At 40.9% G+C, this 24,071-nt stretch overlaps 1 protein-coding gene across 5 annotated transcripts in view; it reads left to right on the top strand.

Moving 5' to 3' along the window:
• SEMA6A (semaphorin 6A) overlaps positions 1–24,071 on the top strand; it is a 283,298-nt gene that overhangs the window by 97,151 nt on the left and 162,076 nt on the right. For all 5 annotated transcript variants that reach the window (XM_040343921.1, XM_040343913.1, XM_040343886.1 and 2 more), the window contains exons 2-3: positions 2,768–2,904; positions 13,161–13,278. In XM_040343921.1, the coding sequence (XP_040199855.1) occupies positions 2,805–2,904; positions 13,161–13,278 (218 nt within the window). In that variant the 5' untranslated portion in view covers positions 2,768–2,804. The remainder of the gene's footprint in view (positions 1–2,767; positions 2,905–13,160; positions 13,279–24,071) is intronic.

Here is a 24,071-nt window from a genome sequence, read left to right as displayed (position 1 = left end):
ATTTATTAATCTCATGTAATTGTAGACCTAAACCTAGCGCAATGGCTCCCAGTAAATGTTCTGATAAGATTACTGAATTCTCATTTAGGGCCCATTCATATCACTTTGCAGTAACATGCCAGTGCACATTACATGCATTAGTGCAATGTGGTGCCGTCCATTCTGAAAGGCATCCAATGCATCTTCCTGCGCTCCTGAAAAGGCTTCAATCACAATTTTTGACCCTTTTTAATAAGCACGTGCTACACAACATGCATACATTTAATTCACTGTGGTGAACTAGGCTGGCGTGGTGTGAATTGGAGATGACAAAATATTTTCAATGAATGACTTGTTCTTCTAGCAATACAAATCTACCTGGTATGTCTTGTCTAAAGGAACACAAAAAATATTAGGATTTTAGCTTAAGTGTGGACTTTTTATACTTGTGGTCTTTTAAGTGTTTAATCAGGTTAATTGCCCAGACACTTTCAACATTCGCAAGGAATACGCACGCTATAGTTTATAAAGCTCATGCACCATATTGCTTGTTTGGTAGATCATATGCAGAGCAATCTGAAAAAGGTCAGGCAGGCGCATTTGTGACATATTAACTGTAAATGGCATCTCAGAGGTTTATTAACACGCAGCACACTGTTTTGCACACCAAATGCTAAGTGAGTCACAGCAGGCTCATCCATGGCTTTATTCTAAGAGATAATCTGACTGCAAGCATTGAATACAATTGATTGAGTATAAAAAGCATTAATCCTTTGAAGTTCTCTGTGTACTTTATTGTACTCATGCATGCATATTGACAGGAGTTGCTTAAAGGTTAATGCTATTCGATGCCAAAATGTCATTCAGACCTGGATTTAGCAAAATATTGGCTGCTTTGTATAGGATTCAGCAAGTCTTAAGATGTATTTTTTGGTTTTGCCCTCATTCCTACTTGGGTGATCACATTTCTGAAGAATTTGCAACCAGAAAAGGGGCCTGCTGTTTGTGGGCTTGATAACTGGTCAGTCTACGTGACTTGTAGAGCCCACAGTCATAGGGCACCATTTAGCTTAAAGTATAGGGAAACCCAATTGCTAAAGTCTCATACACTTATTATTGAGATTTTTTTTTTTAAGTGATTTTGAGCCTGGGTTCACACATATACGATGTCAGACATTGCATGTGATTGCACCACATTGGTATCACATATGACATAAAGTCTGTGCAATGCGAGTTCAGCCATAGAGTTGTATGGCAGAACTTGCATTGGATTTGCACAAAAAAGTGCAGGAACCTTTGTTCTCTCCGCACCGCTGGAATCGGATTCCATTGGTGTGGTGTTCACACCCATGTGGTCTGTTTCCTGTCTGAATTCACTGTTCGTACTGCGATCTATAAACCAATCTGGGGGTGTCATTAACTTTTGTATTGGCACCCACAGCGGTTCACAGAGGGAAGTGTGAACTGCCTGCGAGGGATATGCGAGAAGAGTCACTGGAATCGCCAGGTTTCCGCATCGCCCATGTGTGAACCGGGGCTGAATTGGCAGCTCAATAAAATCCTAGTAATCATGTGCCAATTTGTTGGATGACAACACTCTGTCCCTGTTTCCCAAGTGCACTCCTGCAAGTATTCTATCAAGAGGGGGGGGGGGGGGGGCTAGGTAGATATTATGGTTCAAATTTTAGTTAGTAAAACGTGAAGCTGCTTAAGAAACCCCAAATAGGTCTTCTATAACTAACAAAAATAGCTCCAAAGTGAAGATGTCTCCCTCTGTTCTTCTTATAGAGCAGGGGTGGCCAACCAGTGGCCCGGGGGCCACATGTGGCCCGTGACCTCCTTCTTTGGAATGCTTCCTCTACAGTGCTGGCTTTTGCCACAGGTGGAGTCTATGGCAAAGTTTAGCTAACCCGCAGGATAGACACAGGTGCACTACACTGCACCCACGGTGTGGGTATACCGCAGCACATCAGTGTGAAAGCAGTCTTAGGCCCTTTTCACAAGATTGGCCCGACTAAATGGGACCCTTAATTCACCTCTATAGACCGACATCTGTCTGTTTATGCCCACCTACCTCCAATTCGAAAAACAGAAGAGAATTCATCCCCTTTCATCTGGGCGAATAGGAGGGCCTATAGAGTAGCCGTGACCTGTCTTCCGCCCGCTCCGCTCATAGTGGCCCTCGAATGGTTACCAAGTTGCTTAAGTGGCCCTCGCTCTTCAAAAGGTTGGGCACTCCTGTTATAGAGTAAAGGAGCATGCAGTAAAAGAAAACCATGATATGAAACATACTACTTCCACATGGGCATTGGTGGACTTTATAGAAGTTAAAATCTGCTATGTGCCAAAATTTAAAATGATTATATGAAAAAGCAATTGCATGCTTACTGTATTTTTTATTTATTTTTTCTCAGAATTTAATGTACTGAATTTGTCAGCAACATCAGAAGGATGACATTTGAGACAGTCATAGAATTTTTGTTTTACTTTTTCTTACTCTTAGTATGCACAAATGCTTTTTAAAAATTCAAACTATACATATTTCCTGCGGCAAATGGCATTTGAAAGAGAATAAGAAATTAGCACTTTTTTGTATCTGTGTGTATAAAATAAAAGTACATTTATAATTTATTTGCCCCTATTTTCTGAACACGATTCCGTAATTAATTCTGTGTGTCTTCCACCTACATTTTTCCCAAAATTAACATTAATTATGTTTGATGTGTGATGTCTTATTCACTTGCTTTCTTTGAAAGTTTAATGAGAACTTCTTTTTTTTTTTTTTCAGGGTGAAGTGAAAGGTAAAGTTTTCAAGTTGCACTACTATGAGGTCAGAAGCTTTGCTGCTATATTTCACATTACTGCAATTCGCTGGGGCTGGATTCCCAGAAGATTCTGAGCCAATCAGTATTTCGCATGGCAACTGTAAGTGAAATTATTTATTGAACACACATCATTAAAGCAAATGTATTATGGTAGCAATCGGGCTATAAGGATACCAGCAGTTTAGAGAGGCAACATTTTGTGAACTGGGAGTCTGCTGTGAATGTTAAAGTGTTAGTGAAGGTGTTTTTTGTATTGATACCTACTGGTAAGCCTATAATAAGGCTTACTTGTAGGTACAGTAAATATCTCCTTAGGGCCCTTTCACACGGGCGGACGAACGGACCGTTTTTTACAAGTCCGTTTACGGACTTGTAATGCATCCCTATGGGATTGTGGATGTTGCATCTGCGAACGTCCGTAAATATCCGCCTCCGCAAAGATCCGCTTTTTCAGACAGAAGAAAACACTATTGTTCTTCCGTCTGGCGGAACGGATCGGATAATTATGGACACACGGTTCCGTATTCATCCGGTTCCCCATAGGGGAGAGCGGAGGAAAGACAGGGCGGTCTCTGCACAGTGTGCGGGGACCGCCCTGTCCGCCGACAGCTCAGCAGGGATTTACAGATGATCCCCGCTGAGCCGACGGGGACACACTGGGCGGATCAATACGGATCCGCTCCGTGTGAAAGAGCCCTAAACGTGTATAGTTTAGGAGATATTTACCTAAGCAGTGGCAGTGGTGTCACTGGCGCATGCGCTCTCAATGGACATTGTGCCGCGGCTCCCTTGCGTGGGAGTAATGACATCACAGATCAGCCAATCAGGTGGCCACAGCTCGCAAACCTGGAAGGAAGATCGTGTGAAAATGGAATCCCTGTGAGCGGAGACTACACACCGCTACAGGGCCTTCATTTTTCAGGTTCATAATGTGCTCGTAGGCAACGCTACGAGCACATTATGACATTAACTTGCAGGGGGTTTACTACCACTTAAATACTGAACCCCTGTTGGTTTTAAAAGATGCAACAGAGTGCTTCCCTCTATACGTTAAAATATCAATACATTTTTTTTTATTTATTTTAGCCTGAGCAGTGTAAGTATCTGAATTTTGATTTGGTATCCGTTCCTCACTCTCCCTGCATGGCAGAGGGAGTGTGCTGTAGTACTCATCAGATGGAGAAGCAGTTGTGCTGTGGTTCTCATATGTTAGGGAGCATTTTGACAGAAGGAGAGGGCAGATAGATGAGGGTCTCTGTTAGTGCTTTGCCCACTGTCCACTACATGGGGGAAATGTCAAGACATGTGCTAATATCTGCAGCTCTCCTTCCCTGCCAGACAGGGCTGTGCTGTGTGGCAGAACTAGAACAGGATGGACAGAATTAGAGAAACTTTGGCTGGTAAAACGTATCCCTTATATGTAATTCATCTTTTTTTGCCTGAAGCTCACCTTTTAAACTAACCTCGGTGGGTTGGGGTTTGTAAAAGGGATGCCATTCCTTCATGGAAATGAAGCTTAACATTCCTTAGCTATGTTCTATAGACATGGTGGAGAGACTGTGTTCTAGTTTCATGGAGACTAAAATGGTAAGAAATGTTATACTTGGGATGTAGCAATAAACATAAATACCAACCCTGCAGGATTGTACGTTCTGCTTCACAGACTCTGGCATTCTATGATGTTATCACAAGTGTCAGGAACTTCCACACATCTGCTACGGATGTCCTTCACTAAATATGATAGTGGGACCAATAGAAGCTTCCACATTGCTAGTGAACCATGCTTTGTTGGCTGACACTTGTAGTCACAGCATAGGGCCCATTAGGGGTGTTGAATTTAATCGTTGCATCGATGCATCGAGATTAGATGGGCCACGATGCTGCATCGATGCTGTCACTTTAAGTAATCGATTATGGAGGATGACGTCATCCTCGCGCCGTGCAGCCGCACCATGCCCTGCGGAGCCGAAGGTTACATGCCGTTTTTTCCCGCCTCCCGATGACGTTATCCCCCTGTGCTGCGAGGAGAGGAGGCCTTCTATCAATCCCCTTCCCTCTCCTCTCATCAGCCAATAGCAAGTGATTCCAGGCAGCGTAATGCGGAAGTGAGGAGCCCACGCGGTGTGCAGGTTGGCTGGAACATGGAGTGCTGTGGCTGGAGCTGTCCCTGCTGCTGACAAGAGTGCCGGCGGCCAGCTTATGGAGCACGGAGCTCCGAGGAGGAGAGTGGAGCCGAGCCGAGCCATCAGTGCTTTTGGTCCCGGTCGCGGCGTATCCAGCCGGAGGTGTGATGGAGGAGGATGAAGCGGAGCTGCAGGAGAGCCAGAACAGTGGTAGAGCCAGAACAGCAGTAGAGCCAGGTGAGGGGGCCGTGAGGAGGACACTGAAAGGACTGACATGGTAAGAGGGGAGGCAGACTGCATCCATAATGTAGATAGGGCAATACAAACAAAAAGTGAGCAGTGCTTTGCGGTGATAAATGTACAAAAGAGTCTTATTAAGTAGTGAACAAATATAGTCCTGAAATATATTTATATATAAATCTGATCTGATTGAAAGAAATCTTCTGTGTATTCAAAGTAAATCCAGTGCTGAGTGTGCTCTGCTGTGTTTAAATCATTCACCAGAAATCAGGAATGATTTAAACACAGCAGAGCACACTCAGCACTGGAATTACTTTGAATACACAGAAGATTTCTTTCAATCAGATCAGATTTATATATAAATATATTTCAGGACTATATTTGTTCACTACTTAATAAGACTCTTTTGTACATTTATCACCGCAAAGCACTGCACACTTTTTTTGTTTTATGGTCTATTTAAAGTTGTATATTCACTACCTTGTGCTAGCTGCCAACTAATCATACAGCGGCAACTTTATTTTGTCTTTAATGCAGATATGACAGCATGTTCCCTAGCTGGCTGCCAAACTGCCTTATGTCCTTCACAGCCCCTTCCTCCCCCCGCAGGTCCCACTATCTTTCACCCAACTTCCCCCCCCCCCACCTTTTATATATGTCACAAACTACTCCTGATCACTCAAACTACACATCAGACGGATATGGCTCCCAGCCCATTCCTCCTCCACCTCCCTATTCAAACCAATGGCCACCGCATAGCCCTCACCCAACTCACCTCCATTCACAGGCTCCAACCCACACCCTAAACCCTAAACAATAATTCTATAATAACAAAATGATCTCTGGACCTACCCCTCCATCCTTCAGTTCCTATCACCCCCCCCCCAGACTCTTTCATCTAATAATATTCTTGGACTCTTCCAGCCTTCCATTCCTATCCTCTGATTCTTCCATCCTGTTTTCCTTATTCATGGATTCCTATTTCCCTATCACCGGATTCTTCCATTCTATCTCCATGGATTTCACCATCTTTCAGTTCTTATCCCTTGACCCCTCAATCCTTCAGTTCTATCCCTGGACTCTTCCATCCTTTAGTTCCCAACTCCGGACTACTCCATCCTTCTTTTCCTATTCTTGAATTCATTCTTCCCTATCTCCAGACTCCTCCATCTTTCTAATCGTGATGCATCGCGGAATCGAATCGAATCGCTGACATGATAATCGTAATCGAATCGAATCGTGAGGCCACTGAAGATGCGCACCCCTAGGGCCCATACTGACTTTGTGCCTATAATTCCGTTCTAATGCTGCTTTGTTTAGTAATTATCCCATAGCTCCAACTCTCCGTCATTTTGAGTGAACTGTCTCTTTTGAGATGAAGTTCCTATGTCCCTCATGCAGCCTTAGGGCCAGATTCACAAAAGAGATACAACGGCGTATCAGGAGATACAACGGCGTATCTCCTGATACGCCGTCGTATCTCTGCGGCTGATTCATAGAATCAGTTACGCATAGATAGCCCTAAGATCCGACAGGTGTAATTGACTGGGTGGAGTTCTTGTCGTTTTCCAGCGTCGGGTATGCAAATTAGCTTTTACGGCGATCCACGAAGGTACGCGCGTTCGTTACGTCGTCGCTAGTCGGTTTTTCCCATCGCAAAGTTAGGCCTGCTTTTTCATGGCTTAACTTTACACAAGCAATGTTAAAGTATGGCCGTCGTTCCCGGGTCGAATTTAAATTTTTTTTTGCGTAAGACGTCCGGGAATACGAAAGTACGTTACGCACGTCGCCATTCAAAAAACACGTCGGGGCGCCGTAATTTCACGCAATGCACGTTGGGAAATTTCCTAACGGAGCATGCGTAGAACGTTCGGCGCGGGAACGTGCCTAATTTAAATGGTACACGTCCCATTTGACGTCTTTACGTTACTCCGCCTCAAGTTTACACTCAAGTGCTTTGTGAATCAAGCACTTACGAGGAAAACTTGCGGCGGTGTAACTTAAAGACGATACGTTACGCCGCCGCAGTTCTCTATGAATCTGGCCCTTAGTTATTTCTCTTTGGTCTGTGTATATCACTATCCATAATGTAGTATTTTACTGCCAAAATGTTCTAATGCACTAAACCTTTTACTGCATTTGTTATTTTGGAAGGCCAAAATAAAGAAAAAATTGAGGTTGAAGCACTTGTGTGGTTCAGCCAAGTATTTCCTGCATACTGTATCCGATCTTTCTGGTTTGTGTAACTGGGCCATGGTGGGGACGTGCTCTTTGCCTAAATACTATGTGCTGAAAGGTGTCCCTTTTTTTTTTTTATGATTTTATAAATTTGGAAATACTCTGTCCTCCTATTATATATTATTGTAGTGGTAAATGGACAGCTCCATATCCTACACAGCCGCACATACAAGTGCTTTTATTTGAGTTCCCCCTTCCTAGTAATTCATACACTGCCATTGACTTGTGCTAGCACAATAGTTTTTCTGCCTTGCTAAGTTGAATAATAAAACTCCATGATTCTGTGTGTGACATAATGTAGCCCTAACTATAAATTACGCGCTTCTCTATTCCAACAAGACTAGTGTGAGCAAAGAGAACCTCTTTATTTTGCCAGTAGAGATAAGTCACCCTTCAAAGTAGTTTCTCCAGCCTTTTGTTAAGTGCAGTTTGTGGAAGTTTGGTTTTCATTTCCTAATCTCAATACATTGTGCAAATTTGGGAGCTTTTCTCTGTTTTCATAAAGCCTAAATAACTTTCAGTTTCAAAAAAGTGACGCAACAAAAGTACACCAAAATCCCTTGATGGATTTGAAACTTTAATTGTAAGAAAGGTATTTTTAAGTTGCAGACTCCAACATTCTTTTGTCTGTACAAGGGATAATCTCTTGGCGTATCTACTGCTAATCTCTTCTACTAACCTTCTTAAAAGCTATAGGTTCTTAAGTACATGACCAGTCTCTACTTCCCAGCCTTATCTACAAGCAGAATAGACTTTACTGAAAAGCGCTCTTTCCTCTAGCTTATCCTGGCTTTGCATGCTGTTCTTAAAGTCTTGCCACTTGAATACCAGGTGCTAGCGTGTTGACTAGGTTTAACTTTCTAAAATGCCACCTGTTAAACAAGGAACCAAAGTGGCCTGAATATACAGCAGCAGCTAATTGGTTCAGCAAGAGAAAACTCACAGCTCCAAAGCCACAGAGATCGCCGTCTATTAAGAAAACCTGCTTTCCTGCCAGTGTTAGGCTGTAATTGTGATATTAATAATCGCAAATTCAATTACATGTATTAAAATGATGGAGACAGGGAAAATTAACACACATACCACATGCTTATGAAATTATTGAGGTAAAATTAAAAATGCACAAAGCCAGGCTCATTCTCAATAACCTATTCAATTAAAGTTAATTTTAACATGCAAACTGCTCTTTTAGATCTTACATTTTGTATTCATGTGTATTTCCCTGCTTACGAAGTGAGCCCATTCCCAGCAGACAGCCTTTCAACACAAAGTATGTTCGTTTATTCCAGGAGGATTGGTTATAAAACATGTAAAAAGAACACCTTGTGTTGCTATGGATTCTCAATATATTGCTCTTACTTTTTAGTATTGTTTTGCCAATCATGAAATTTAAAGAGGAAGTAAACCCTGGTGGGTTTTACTTCATCTTTTCCCCCTGCAAAGTAAAGGCATAATGGGCTAGTATGCATCACATACTAGCCCATTATGTTGCACTTACTTGCAAATGAAGCTAGCGATGTCACCACTGTGTGGACCATCCATATTCACCCCTCTTCCTTCCGGGGCCCTGGACTCGTGGCTCTCTGACTGGCCGGAGTCGAGTGACATCACTCCAGGGCATGTGCGTGGGAGCCGACGATCGTGTCATGATCGTGCCCTTTCTTTAGTGCGCATGTGCTGATGACGTTGTTGCAACCTGTAGGTAAAAGTAGTTGTACAGGGTTTACAACCACTTTTAAATGTGAGTTGTGAATATAGTGCAACCAGCTCCATGTGAAACTGATATATCTGTTGTCAGGGTGCCAGTGGGTATTCATCTGCATACTTTGTATACCTTTTTGTTCTCTCTAACAAGTCCACAATGAAGATGTCACTTTCTACCGTGGCACTGCCCAATTAAACATTGCATCATCATTGGCTTTTGTATGGTCTGCCCCACTTGGGTGTAACTGGGCTTTCAAATGGGGGTATTTTAGCACAGGGTTCTTCAGTTTACTGTATTACAAGCCTGCACTTAAATCAACATTTGTTCTGTAAAACTGAAATGGAGTATATTTTTAAGGAATACCTGTACTGAGAATATGGCCTTTTTTTTTTTTTTTTACTTTTAAAAATGCGGGTTTTATTGTCATGCTGATCAAACAGCTATAATTCTTTGACACACAGGCCACAAACAAGTATGCAGTACGTGTATTATGATTTCCAATTGGCTTTATCTGCAATCTGCTTTAAACCCAGAAATATCTATAAGACAGGCCATACATTATGCAATTGTTTTTCTCTCCTTCAACCACAAGTTGGGGGAAATAAAATTGCTTGATTCCCCCATCCGTGTTAATAGGGGAATCTTTCCTGTGGAGCTATTTGTATTCTGACAGCGGGAGGATTTCCAGCATCAGAATGCACTGATCACTGCTTGTGCTTATAGCCCAGCAGGCTGGTTGAACTGAAGTCGATTGATGGGTCAACTTTAGTGCAGTCAGCCTGCCCGTACAAGGATTGAAATTCGTCCAGTTCCTGCTGAACTGGATGAATTTTTTGATTTGTCTATACCCAGCTTTATTCTTTTTCTTATTATTTTATAAAGTGGTCACCAATGGAAGTTACTATGTTTCTCTCCGTACATGTGTCTTTTAATTCAACCCTTCAGCTTGGCAACACAGAGCAGACCTTCTCTCTTGCCTTCTCTTCCTTTATAATCAAAGAGGTCTATGATTTTAAACATGCACATTGGCATTGGTGTAATCACTCTCATAAGAGCGATGTTAAATTTTTGTGGCCGAATGAAGGCGGTCCACAGATAAAGCAATAGCGGAGTGCCTCTTTTAAAGTTGTCTATTGCCACTTGACATCAACATATACATCAACATATACATATTTTTCTTATTGCACATCTTTTTGGACTAATTACAATATACAGTTTAAAAGCCATTTTCCAGGTAATGTTCGTCAGCATGAGTCATTTGAGTCTCCCAGACAGGCTTATGGCTTTCATACTGCCGATTTTAGGCTTTAAAGCTGACATTAATTTGTGAATCTACTTTTATCATAAATAACATCTATTGGTCCCATTATTCCAGCCTTCAAGGCTGCCTGTAGACAGGCAAATACAGTATATCCTAAAGAACTGCAGACATCAAGATCAGGGTGGATCAAAAATATATAAAAAAAATATAAAAAATATTTTTTAAATGTTTGTTTTTTTATTTATTTTTTACCAAATGTATTTTGCTAAAATGCTTTTGGAGTAAAAAAAAATGATCTAAAGATGACTTTCTATTGAAGATACATTAATAATTTAGTTTATTCAGCATGGAATGGAGCTTGGTTATGTAGCATGAGTCTGCATATTCTGCAATATAAAAATTTTGGGGAAACTCATTCAATGAATGCAAGCTGAGATCACATGCACTGCATTGATGCATTCACACAATTTCACAATAACCATGAGATAAAACAAAGTTCAGAAATAGTCCTTTATCCCATTGTTCTGAAAATCTATGCACACTACAAACTGTATCATGGAATCGGTTCTGATATTGCTGTTTTACTAACCTGACGGCTTATTTATTGTAAATGGGAAACCTTCATTTTATTTTAAATATTAAAGATTTTTACTACTAGCAAACCATCATGGCAGCGCCTGTTAGCGGGTGTCCACTCACCTGCTGCCGCCACTTCCCTCGCCTTGAGTTACTACCGCTACACCAGCTGTCCCATTAAAGTGAATGGGACTGTCGGTTAGTCCAGGCCAGAGGAGGAGCTACTACGGGACAGAGATGACCGTTCCTCTTTAAATGTTATGATTTAAATCAAGTTGGTTTAAATCAAGCCTTTTTCCTAGTGATTTAAATCATGATTTAAACCGACTCTACCCTGATCAAGCTATCAAATGCTGCCTTGGGACCTACCTCTTTTTCATGGACCGTGTGAAGCACCTTGACCTTGACAAAGGGAAGAATTCGCTCACAGATATTCTCCTATGGTCAGAAACCCCTCCTTATTAGGGATAAGCTTTATGTTCAAGTTGAACGTGAGTTTGACTCGAACATCGGCTGTTCGCCCGTTCGGCGAATAGCGAACAATTTGAGGTGTTTACGGAAAATTCGAAAGGTAGCGGAACAGTTAAGTCTATGGGAGAAATCAAAAGTGTTAATTTTAAATGTTAATATGCAAGTTATTGTCATAAAAAGCATTTGGGGACCTGGGTCCTGCCCCAGGGGACATGTATCCATGCAACAAAAGTTTTAAAAACTTTTTTTTTTCAGGAGCAGTGATTTTAATAATGCTTAAAGTGAAACAATAAAAGTTAAATATTCTTTACATTTTGTACCTGGGGTGTGTGTATAGAATGTCTGTAAAGTAGCGCATGTTTAGAACTGTCCCTGCACAAAATGTCATTTCTAAAGGAAAAAAAAGTAATTTAAAACTACTTGTGGCTTTTCATGAATTGTCGGTTCCCGGCAATACAGATCAAAGTCATTGAAAAAAACAAACCAAAAAAAAAAAAAGCGTGGGGGTCCCCCTCAAATTCCATATCAGGCCCTTCAGGTCTGGTATGGATTTTAAGGGGAACCCAACACCAGAATGAAAAAAAAAATGGTGTGGAGTTCCCCTAAAAATCCATACTGGGCCCATATCCGAGCACGCAACCTGGCAGGCATACTCTACACACCCCCCAGGTACGAAATTTAAAGGAATATATCACTTTTATTGTTTCACTTTAAGCATTATTAAAATCACTGCTCCTGAAAAAAATTGTTTTTTTTTTACTTTTTTTGCATTGATACATGTCCCCTGGGGCAGGACCCAGGTCCACGAACACCTTTTATGACAATAACTTGCATATTAACCTTTAAAATTAGCACTTTTGATTTTTCATGTTTCGTGTCCCATAGAATTTAACGGTGTTTGAACACATTTTTTGCCTGTTCACATGTTCTGGTGCAAACCAAACCGGGGGTTGCTTGACTCATCCCTACTCCTTATCTCCTAGGGGCACCCCTTAATCACCGAATCATCACTCTGATGTCCGCTATGGGGATTGATCTTTGTATTGCCAGATTTATTGAATTAATCTGCCTAGAAAATGTGTCAAGTGCTCTGAGAAGTGGAAACGCATCATAAGACACTTTACAAAAAAAAAGCTGAATCAATACCATCATTCACACACTTTGCCGAACTGATTCTAATAGAAATGCAAATTATGTTTTGGATTTCTCCTTTTTCTTGAGTACTTCTGTATTGTTTAGAATTTCCTGTTTGTGCATATTATTAAGTATTGTATTACTTCTAAAAGAACATATTCTGTTCAAGGGAGTCCTTTGGGAAAGGCTTATTTCTCATAACAGAAAATGTCAATGCAAGCAATTTATCAAATGATTGGTTCAGATTTCTAACCATAAATCTTAAATGATGCTTGAAGGAGTCAGGGGAGGAGAAGGGTCAGGAAAGATGATCCTTGAAACCCTTTAAGCTTCTTAAAAATTTCCTGAAACCCAAGGTGAGAAAATAAAAAAAAGGTACTTGAAAGTAAAACCTTGTGAATCGCCTATTGTTTTCTCTAGTTTTCAGTTTCTTGAATGTCCACTATGTCACCTATTGTTGTTAGCACTCTAAAGGAGATCAGATTAATGGACTGTTTATAGTGGTGTGCCGCATGTGACCCACCTCACTGTGTGCACAAACATCCTGAGAAATGAAAATTGTGAGATCCCTTGAAGACTTTTTGTGACATGTTTTTATTTTCTGACAGATACAAAGCAGTATCCGGTATTTGTGGGGCACAAACCAGGAAGAAACAGCACACAGAGACACAAAATGGACATCCAGCAGATCATAATAATGAACCGGACGCTGTACATAGCTGCTAGGTACGTGACCTCTTTCTATCCTCTGACTTTCCTTGTTTAATTAGGGAAATGTATTTGAAATGTGGCTTCTCTGTAATGTCAGGTTGGCCTTAATACAGTTACCGCTAGCCTCTACTTTTCAAAACACACGTTGATTTTCAAAAAAGATGAACAAACGGATTAAAAATATTTACTGTTTCTTTTTCTGTGTTCAGTACAACTGAATATATTAAATATAATGATAAAAATTTGGATCTTGAAAATAACATCATTATAAGACACTGTGGGGAGCCTCAGCACTGTCTGAAATGTCTCTAAATGTAAAACCTTACAATTTACGCCACTAGAAGGCTCAAAATGTAAAACATTACAATTTACTCCAATACCTGACATTTGACAATGCATTATTATTTATTCCTAGTTCGAAAAAAGTCAGAAATTTTTCACGTTTACGTGTATGGACTTTATTTTATAGCTCCTTTACAAAACATTGCAGCTTGAATAATGCTAAGATTTTGCCTCCAAGTTCAGCCATATACTCGAGTTTGATTGCATGTGACATAGATTTTTCTACACACTTTCATGTGTCAGATAGTTGCAACCCAATCTTTGATTTTCTTCTTTTTTTTTTTTTTTTCTATTTAAGCCCATGTTGCTTTACATATGTAAATTAGGGTTAATTTATGTTTCAATCGTACACACTTGTCTAGCCAAAACACAGACTGCCAACTATTTCCTACAGATTGCATGTGATTCTCCATTACATGTATCATGCATTTTATACCTCTTATGAGTTGTAAAACAATCAGACTATTTTTTAATACTTAATTGAATCTTGTATCGTTATTAATTGGGTCACTGAACTGGCCTTGAACATTTCTAAGGTAACAGTGCTGAGGAACATGATTTTATTTTTATTTTTGTGGTGGCTGCAATTACCAGTGTAGATCTTTAAACCCATCCCTGTGTTCTCCGTGTTTGCTCAAGTCCAGGTTTGATTTGTGCCAAGCCCTATCCCTGCCATTCAACTGACAAATGCAAGGTTTTTGGTGGGCAGTAAAGGTTCTGGCATTTGAAGTTGAACAACCGGGGTAGGACTTTATCTTTAGCTAGGTAGATTTTTTTTGGCTGTATATTTGATCCTATGGATCACAGGAGTGCACTCCTATGACCTGTTTTTAGCCGACAGCAGGCTAAAAGCTACTAACGTCAGAGTGAGGGCATATGGTTGGAAACCTGCACTGGCACCTGGCTCAGCCTCTCCATGATCTGCCAAGAGCCTGAGCCAACCCCTCCTGCCCCCTCCACAGACCAACGCTCCAGTGAGCGGCAGAGTGGAGAAATGGAGCAGTGGAGAGGCAGTGCAGATAGCCGGTTGTTGACAGTCCCAACTCTCTGCTCAGAGCGGAAGGGGGGAACGGTGCGTACGCCAAGTTTAATCACACAAATAATGCCCACCTGGAACTGCACATGTGCAGTTCAGAGCAGCTGAAAACAGGCGAATATTGGAATTTACGATCAGTTGTAGACGCTGCCTGCGCACAATAGCCGACATTGTGCCACACGCTCCTGCTGCTCGTGCAAGTCTGCAAAGGGCGGATTTCTTCATAATGGGCGCGTGTGAGGGGCGTATGCCTACAGAAAGGGGCGTATTTTGTAATGCTGGGCAGTGCCATTGCTTGTGTTGGCTAGCAGAATTTTTTACGAAACTCGAACACCTCTCCTAAACAAATGTATCCTCCACGCCCCGCAAACACATGTAGGAAGAATAGCAGAGATATATTTGTTTAGGAGGATGTGTTTGCGTTTTGTCTAATTCTGCCCCCATCTTAACAGCATTGCCCATCATTACAAAATACGCTACCTTCTGTAGGAATGCGCCCATCATAAAGAAATCCACCCCTTGCAGACTTGCACGAGCATCGGGAGCGTGTGGCACAATATCGGCTATTTTGCATAGGCGCCGCCTACAGCTGATCGTAAATTCCGAATTTTCGGATGCTTTTGACGGCTCCATACTGCTCAAGCGATGCGCATGCGCAGTACTGGGTGGGCATTATTCGAAAGGGGGCATTTCTCGTCAGAACATCGGCAGGGGACAGATCCAGCATCTGATTCAGCAGTTTCTGTTGAACCGGCTGAAATTTTAACTATGTTTGGCCAGCCTTATGCTGCGTACACATGATCGTAAATTCCGACAAGAAAAGTCTGATGTGAGCTTTTGAACAGAAATTGCGACCATGTGTATGCTCCATTGGACTTTTGCCGTCGGAAATTTCCGCCAACAAAAGATTGAGAGCGGGTTCTCTATTTTTACGACCGCAAAAGTTCCTATCGGAAAATCCGCTCGTCTGTATGAAATTCCGACGAGCAAAAAAACAGGCATGCTCAGAATCAAGTAGAAGAGCCGAACTGCCTATTGAACAGCATTGATCTCGGCTCGTCGTGTGTCTTGTACTTCACTGCGTTCTTGATGGTCGTAATTTCCGACTAGATTTGTGTGACCGTGTGTATGCAACACAAGTTTGAGTCAACATTCCCTCAGAAAAAATCCACGTTTTTCTTGTCGGAAGTTCCGATCGTGTGTACGCGGCATTAGACTAGGTCGAGATGCCTTCAAAGATTTGAACTGAATTAAGTGGTGGCTAGTTATACCAAGTTAAAAAGTGAAATGATGGAAGAAAACCTCTCCAGTTCCAATTTAAAAATATGATCATGTATCTGATAAACAAGGTACTGTATATACTCGAGTATAAGCCGATTTTTTTAGCACATTTTTTCTGTGCTAAAAATGCCCCCCTCGGCTTATACTCAAGTCACCGTTTGTGCCTGATCTCCCGGACTTTGGGGACCCGGTACCGGCCGGCCGTAGGTTCCCTGGAACCCAAACTTGGCACACATGTAGTGTGCCAAGTTTGTTGTCTGGGGGACCTACGGCTGGGAAGCACTGATTTTTCAAAGCCGGGCACCCCTTCCATAGACTCCCAAGGTAAACGTCAATCTTGTCATGGGCACAGTGAGGCACACAGATGGACACCCTAGGCTTATACTCGAGTCAATACGTTTTCCCAGGTTTTTTTGTGGTAAAATTAGGTGCCTCAGCTTATATTTGAGTCAGCTTATACTCGAGTATATACGGTAAATAACTGTCAAAAGTTGTCAAGTACATGTCAAATCGGGCGGGTGCTCTTGGAAAAGGTTTAATGTGTTCAAGAGTATATTTTCCTGCTCCTAACAAAGTTTTAACATTTTCAGTTGGTGAAGCCTGCTTCTAATGACTTGTTATTACAAGAAAGAGAAAAGTAATATTCTCAACAGAAGCACCATTGTATGTTGTAAGCCTGTTAGGAATCTGTTGACAATCCTTGATAGACACTCCTGCAGCCTTTTACCTCCTTATAGTGTTTGTGGTGAAATGAGAGACACAGGGTCATGGCTTTGCATCTGCGATGAGAGGGCACCTTCTATGGCATACCTTCTCTTTATTTTCCATCACAAGGTGCAGTTGAGCGATCAGCATAGAACATTTCCATCACTGTTGTCTGTGGTGAAGTATCTCTCTTTTTAATTACTATGAGCTTTGGACCTTTGACTGGTGTGATATCCTTCTCATCATCGCAGTGTACAATTTCATCTCTTTCCGCTCTTCGCACTTTTAATGCAGAATACTGTACCAGCTAAAAGGGATAGGTAATTACCATAGCAGACAATAGCGGCAATAAGATTTGCCTGCTTCGTGTTAGCAGACTGGAATAAATGTGGGGATATAGGCTTGTTCTAATTACGGGCCTTTGAATGTAATTCATAGATGATTATTTACCAGCGGAAATGTTCACGTCAATCATGCGTATGCATTCATTTTTGTTTCTATGCAAAATGTACAATCTGCACTCAAGTGAGAGATAAAACAATAATGAAAAACAGAGTCCCCGATAATATGAAGCCTTTGTGTTTTGCTTTTGAGATTTAAAAAAAAAAATCTTGTATAGTTTATCTCGCTAGCTCTCAAGCGGAACTCCAGACAAATATAAAAACACCAATCCAATATAGAGGTTTTCTTTAAAAAAAATATTATTTTTTTTTATTTTTTTTTATTGCAACTGGTGTAAGTACTTGAATTTCGTATTTAATATTGGCCTCCTACGATCGCATGCACAACATCAGTGGCAGTGGCTGGACAAAAATAGGACACCACAGGATTCTTCACCTTGCATATGTGCCCGCAAGAGAAGCCTTATAAAATAATAAGCACAGGGTAGTCTCGTCGATGTGCTACACCTGATTCATAGTCAGTTTAGCAGACTGGGGTGTGCTTGACCCAATTATCTTTACCTAACTGGGATTCTGCTGCAGTGCAGAGCAGTGGTCTGGCTGTACTATGTGGCAGGGGATCACTGATTCACAAAACAAAAGTGACACACAATCGTACCTATAGAGGTAATAATTCCCTTTTTTATATAGGTCTAAATTATGCATTCTGCTACCTGGCATTACATTTTTTTAATACTGTGTAGTATATGGACTTCCTGGGAAGTTATGTATGGGTTTTGAAATTTTATATTAATGCTTTACTAAATGCTTGTGTTATAGAAATTATTTTGTCTTATTAAAAATTGCATTCCAAATGTTATTTGCATGAGGCCAGCAGGCAAGATGTTTTCTGCCGTAGTAGTTTACACAGGCTGGGGGTTTGGGGTAAGACGTACAAATGTGTTTGTTATAATCAGATGGTGTTGTTTTCAGGCTTGGTTCACATCTATGCTGTGTGGGAAACATGACAAATCCTATGCGTTTCCTGCACCACATTGAATAGAGATAGGGCTTAAAGCGGGGGTTCCGTGGTCCATCGTTTTTTTTTTTTTCATGTTAATTTAACTGTTTTAATGTAGGCAAGCTTGTACTCACGTGTTTAAGCTTCCTACTCCTCCACAGTCTGAATCGGCAGCTCTGAATAATTTATAACAATTCCTGCAGGCATTTTCCATTTTGCTTGTGGGCAGCGTGAAGCCCACAAGCAAATACTTCCTGGAAGCGAGTAAAATCCCGCGAGATTTCGTCGTTGGGCAGTGTGAATCATCTCCTGGGAAGCATGACACTGTGCTCCCAGGAGACATTACGAACTAGTCCCAGCAAACACTGGGGTGCTGAGAATTGTAAGACACGCCCACTTCCACGGGAGGGATACCCGGAAGTGTCTGCAATCAACTGCAGATGCAAGGTATTTATATGCTAGAAATAATAATGGATAGCGAAATGTCTATGTACTTAATGAGTTGTTCTGGATAAGCTTGAGTTGAGATTTAGGGCGAACCTCCGCTTTAAGGGAACCCCTGACCCGAAAGACCAACAGCAGAAGCTGAGAAAAGAGGGGGGCAGTAGGACTGTAGCGGTACAGGGTAAGCTCAAAAGAGAAATTTATGATAAAAGGTATAAATTTATTGACATATCAAAGGGATATAAAAAACAACATAAACAATAAATCACAGTACAGACAGCGTGACCAGCCATACAAATCACTGATGTTAGATTATTCCTTGGTGGGAAGATCCCGGTGCAGGTAGGGGTCACGTGAGGGAGATTATTCCTTGGTGGGAAGATCCCGGTGCAGGTAGGGGTCACGTGAGGGGGATCTCCACTAGTTTTGCAACTAAGTCCCTTCTTCAGGAATGTTCTAAAATGTATTAATATACAATCGTTGGCTATAGAAAAAGCTGAACAAAGTATGTGAATACATACAAGTCAACCTTACACTAAAAACAATCATTAAATACAATATGCAATTCTGAACAATATAGATGCTGGGGAACAAACACTGTGCCGCTTACCTAAAAACAGAGGTCCCATCAGCTCAGGCGCCAAAACCACCATAAAGAGGTCTCCTGTGGCGACCAAGGGGGACGGATGTGGAGATGGACCTGTTCAACTATGTATAATAGGCAAGCCATGAGTAAGGCTGAAAGGATATGGGTAGGGGGGTGCAAGAGATGGTGCCAGTGAAGAAACAAAATTCTCTTGGTGAGGAATGAACGTGAGGAACTGTGTTGACGGGACAGGAGTGGTGGAATGGGAAGATGCAGTGAGGGAGGGAGAAGGGAATGGAATGGAAAGGGAAAGGGGGAGGGAAGTAGTATCCCACCAAAAAGTGCATTTCCATTGCACAGGATGCCTAAAATGTGACTTGCATCTTGGGGCAGACTGCTCAAAAAACAAATCAGTCAGCCAATCACATTGCCATCAAATGACATTTTTTGAAGGAAATCTGTAGCGCAGCGGTGTATAGAATGCCTTCAGGAGTTGCCCTATTGCATTGAATCTTGCGGAAAATGACAGCGCTACAGATTGAAATGGAAAACATTTTAATAGCATTAAGTTACAATTTGACTTGTGCAGTGATTTGTATATGCTATTTTTTTTTTAGTTCATATCTTTTCACGAAAGTGAAGTTTCCCCTTTTTTAATATGCCTTTTTTCATATTTTATCTTTGTGGCTTCGCGAAATAATGAAAAAAAAAATGAAACTAGCCACTATACAGTTCATTAAAAGGAGCTGCATTTTTGTTGAGAAAAAAAATCATTCCCCTCTGGCTGATCTATGTACATTGCAGGGATTTTAACAAACTTTGTTGCATGTTTCTTTTTTTTTTCTTAACTAAAGTAGCCACTTGCCTGTGTCCATGTAAAGAGTAAATCTGTATGGGAATGGTTTTAGAATTCTCAATCAGCTGCTGCACCTGCAGGGCTCTAATGAGGAAATTGGCAGGGTCTGCATCCCTTCAGATGTGATTTCCCATTGGAATTATCTCCCTAAAAAATAAATTTGTGTTGCAGGGGATGCCCAAAATCTGTTTTTATATCTAGGGCTGAATTCACACCTATGCAGTTTTAGTGCTTTTTGCATTTTGCAGATTTGCACTACAGAACGTGTTTCATAGAAAAATGTTAAATATACTGTAGTGCAAATCTGCAAAAAGCACTAAAACTGCATAGGTGTGAATCCAGCCTTGGTGCAGACCTCTGGAGAAAATGAGTGGGCCAATTACATAAGCAGGAAATTGCATATCTGGGGGGCGCTCCCAGATATGTAAACCATCTGTGCACAGAACACCTCCAGGCAGCCTTTTTGCATTGCAGTTTACAGAAACTTACAGTGCTGCTGATTTAAAGGTAATTTTTAAAAAACATTCAATTATGATATGACTTGAGACACCAATTGTATTTGCTATATTCATTTTTTTTTTTCATGTGCAAATTGTATTTATTTTTTTTCCCACGAAAATGGAGTTGCCCTTTTTACGTGATGTCCCATGTGCCCATTTTAAAATGGATCCCTGCTTTTGTAAGTCAATAAGGTAGAGAACAAATATTTTCATGTCACGGGGGGACATGTTATACAAAGAAAGCATTAACACAGGAATTTTGCCCAACACATTGAACACCCACCTTGCCTGAAGGCCTGAATGGTTTCCCACTGTGCAGATCAACACATGTCAAGAGATTCACTCCCCTCAAGAATCCACAGAGCTGTTCATTCAGCAGCTGTTGTAGCACATATCCTGTAAATATACATTATATGAGTGACCATAGGTCATGACCAGCCAGTAGCTTTGAGCAAATAGTCTTCCTCCGCAAGACTATGCCATGGTAACAGAATCCTTACCACGATGACCAAGCATCTAAAGAAGAACGTTTTCTCTTTCTACTTGTACTAATGCAGCAAAATGCCAAGCTGGTTTATCACATACAGTTTGTGGAACTTTCTGTTTGAGCAATACAAAGTCTTTTTTGTCTATTATGGAAAGGGCTGTAGTTAGAGCTGTAAGGATCCTTTGGAAAAGGAAGTTTCTCACTGTGTTAACAAACAGAGGTGGGAAGTACAATTATTCCATTATGAAGTTCCATTGAGACAGGACTGCCTATGTTATCCAATGTATTTAGCATTATGGGAGAAAGCAAGCCAAGCAGAAAGATTTTTTTTTTTTTCACGTTTACGAAGAGTGCCAATAGTAATGAGGATTCCTTGGCAATTATCGCTATCCAAGTGAAAAGGCCTCATATTGTCTCTTTATGAGGGACTTGTAAACTTGTTCACGCAAACACATTGTAACTGAATATCAAAACAGCAACTTAACAGCAAATTAACTTTGGTCAGACACAGTCCAGGGGTTGCCCACTAATGTTCACTTGTAGCATTTCGCAAGGAAAAGATCGGGTCCGATTATTGAGTGTGTTGTGTCGGGTTGCGGCATTGCTTTGCAGCAGAACAAAGTGGGCACAGCAAATTAAGCTGAAAGCTAATGTTATTCTTCTAATGACCCAGACTGTGGTTTAGCCATTAAAGTGAACTGCGTGATAAACTGCAGCATCCAGCTCCAAGGAAGCAAACAGAAGTTCTTTTCTTTAGCAAACCCAGAACACTCTATATTACAGCATTTGGCAGACAACGGAACCTAATTACAAAAGAATTTAGCCACAAGCGTTAAGTAGTTGTTGGAAATCCTCAACTCATTTCTAGTTGCTTTGGCATGCACTTTAATATGTAAAAGGTTTACTAGTTTTGCCCCAGAGTGTGTTCTTAACCCTTTAATTTCTGCTGTTTGCTGCTTCACCCTTTCGCTATTTTTAGGGATTGTACAAGGAAACCACAAGCATGCTTGCTCGTGTATTTAAGATTGGAAGTACTGGCATTAGTATTGGGGTTGGTGAATCTAAATTACAGACTAGTGTGTATAAAAGAGCTATGAATAGCATTTGCAGGTGAATAAAAATACAGTACCTTAACACAATAGATTCTCTAAATAAAGCTATTGAGGCAAATTTCAGTTTCCCATGCATAGTTGTCTTCTTGCCCGCTAATGTTGTTGAAGCACTTTGTAGCTGGCTTTTGGCCTTGGCCAACCTAAAATGACCTATGTATGCACATTGGATTCTTGCTACACATCAGTTTTGAATCCCATACCATTACAATATTACACAGAACCAGCAAGGATCATGTACTTTCACCAGTTGCAAAAAGCACCCCCAGGGAATATGTTTAATATCCGGGCTGGTCATCCGGAATTTTAGCCAGTGAAAGTTAAGATTGACTTATTGTTTGAAATGCTGTAATAGTTTTTTTATTTTAATTTTTTCAAATATCTCCTCCATGTAGACTCGGCTTTAAAAGAAAAAAAAAATGTTTCACGTTATGGCTGTATGTAATTATAGGTTAACATCCATTTGTCTTGTGCTTCCCTTATCCCCAGGGTAGAATAGCTGACAAGTTTGCATTGGGCCAGGTCACTGTAAAAGTGTTCTAAAATACATGAGGCCAACTCGCGAAAAAAAAAAAAAAAATCTGAAATACTGTAACTTTGGTACATTTTGCTAACTGAGCACCAAAGTGTGATACAATAAAGAAGGCCTGGAAGCACTTATACTGGTGCCAATATTCACTGTTCTGTTAACATAGTCAGATCCGTGCAATTCAGCAACGAGCTGCAGCACTTACTTGCCGCAGCCCCAGTGTAATGTAGAACAAGGCCATTCTACTAGATGGTAAACACAACTAGACAATGAAGAAACACTTAGCAGCCATAAAAATAGAATTGATGCTTCTGCAGCAAAAGTGGGCCCGCTGTTCACATTTGAATATGTGGAATTACATAAACGGAGACACGCACCAGTTACTCAATGCCTACATTTGCTTTTCATATGAATAAATTACAAAAGCAAAAATGCTAGACCTAACAGACTGTGGAAAAAGGCATGATTGGGGATGTCGGAAGAGCAGGTTTGAAGAAATTTGAAGGCTTTGGAGTTGGCCTTTAAAGAAATTGGAGGGTAGTTGGATGAGCAGGCAAGACCAGCTCACCCTGCCTTTTAATGAATAGATTTATAACACGATCTACAACCAGTGGTGTTTACATGTGACAAACCCATCACACAGTCTCCCCACTCCAGCGAAATTCAGTACCAGAACATTACAAGAACCTTGTGGAGTCACAACTATAATGTATGGCTATTGTTATCAGGGCCATAGGGGTTTTGGGATGACTGGTCTGGGGTAACACAACTTCACTGATATAAATATATTTATGACTGCAGCAAATGGTAATGGCAGTTATTTTTAGTTCTCATTATATGTTTTAAAAAAAAATAGGCACATATACAGACAATGGGGTGTCGGGACGAAAAATAAATGTTGACACAGAATAGAAATGTCACAAGACAGAAGCAATAATATAAGTACAAACAAAAATAAAACTAAATACAATAATATAGCATGGCAAGTAAATTGCGATAACCAGTGCCTCTCTGAAGGGACATGTTCTATACGACTTTTGGTTTACCCACAATTATTGCCACACAGGACTAAGCTTAGATTACCTTTCCTCCAGCCGTATATGAGCTACACCCTCAGGAGCCTAATGAAGAACCAACTGCGGTGGAGCTAGTCCCAGAGTATTAAGCCAGTTCTGCCAAATAGAGAAGAATTTTTTGAAATCGTTATGTTGATGTGTTAATTGTTCACGTAACAAAATAAAGTTTACGTGTTCGTTCTATCTTTTTTTTGGTGGAGGGGGGGGGGGGGATGTGGTCACATCCAAAACAAAGCTATTTTGCTTTTAGGTTTTATAAAGAAGCCTGATCACTGCAGTATGTTTTTTTTTTTTTTGGGGGGGGGGGTTACATTTCTGGTCGCTATAACCAAGTAAATCGGATCCTGCGGAATTATATGAAGTACACGACCGAATTGGCAACATGAACATGGAGTAGCTGGCGGGTATGAAGTAAAAAATACCTAATCGCATTGTGTATAATTTATAATTGGATTT

This window comes from Rana temporaria, chromosome 1 (assembly GCF_905171775.1).
Source record: "Rana temporaria chromosome 1, aRanTem1.1, whole genome shotgun sequence".
Lineage (NCBI taxonomy): Eukaryota > Metazoa > Chordata > Amphibia > Anura > Ranidae > Rana > Rana temporaria.
Note: the sequence above shows the minus strand (reverse complement) of the source record. Positions and strands in the feature narration are given on the sequence as shown.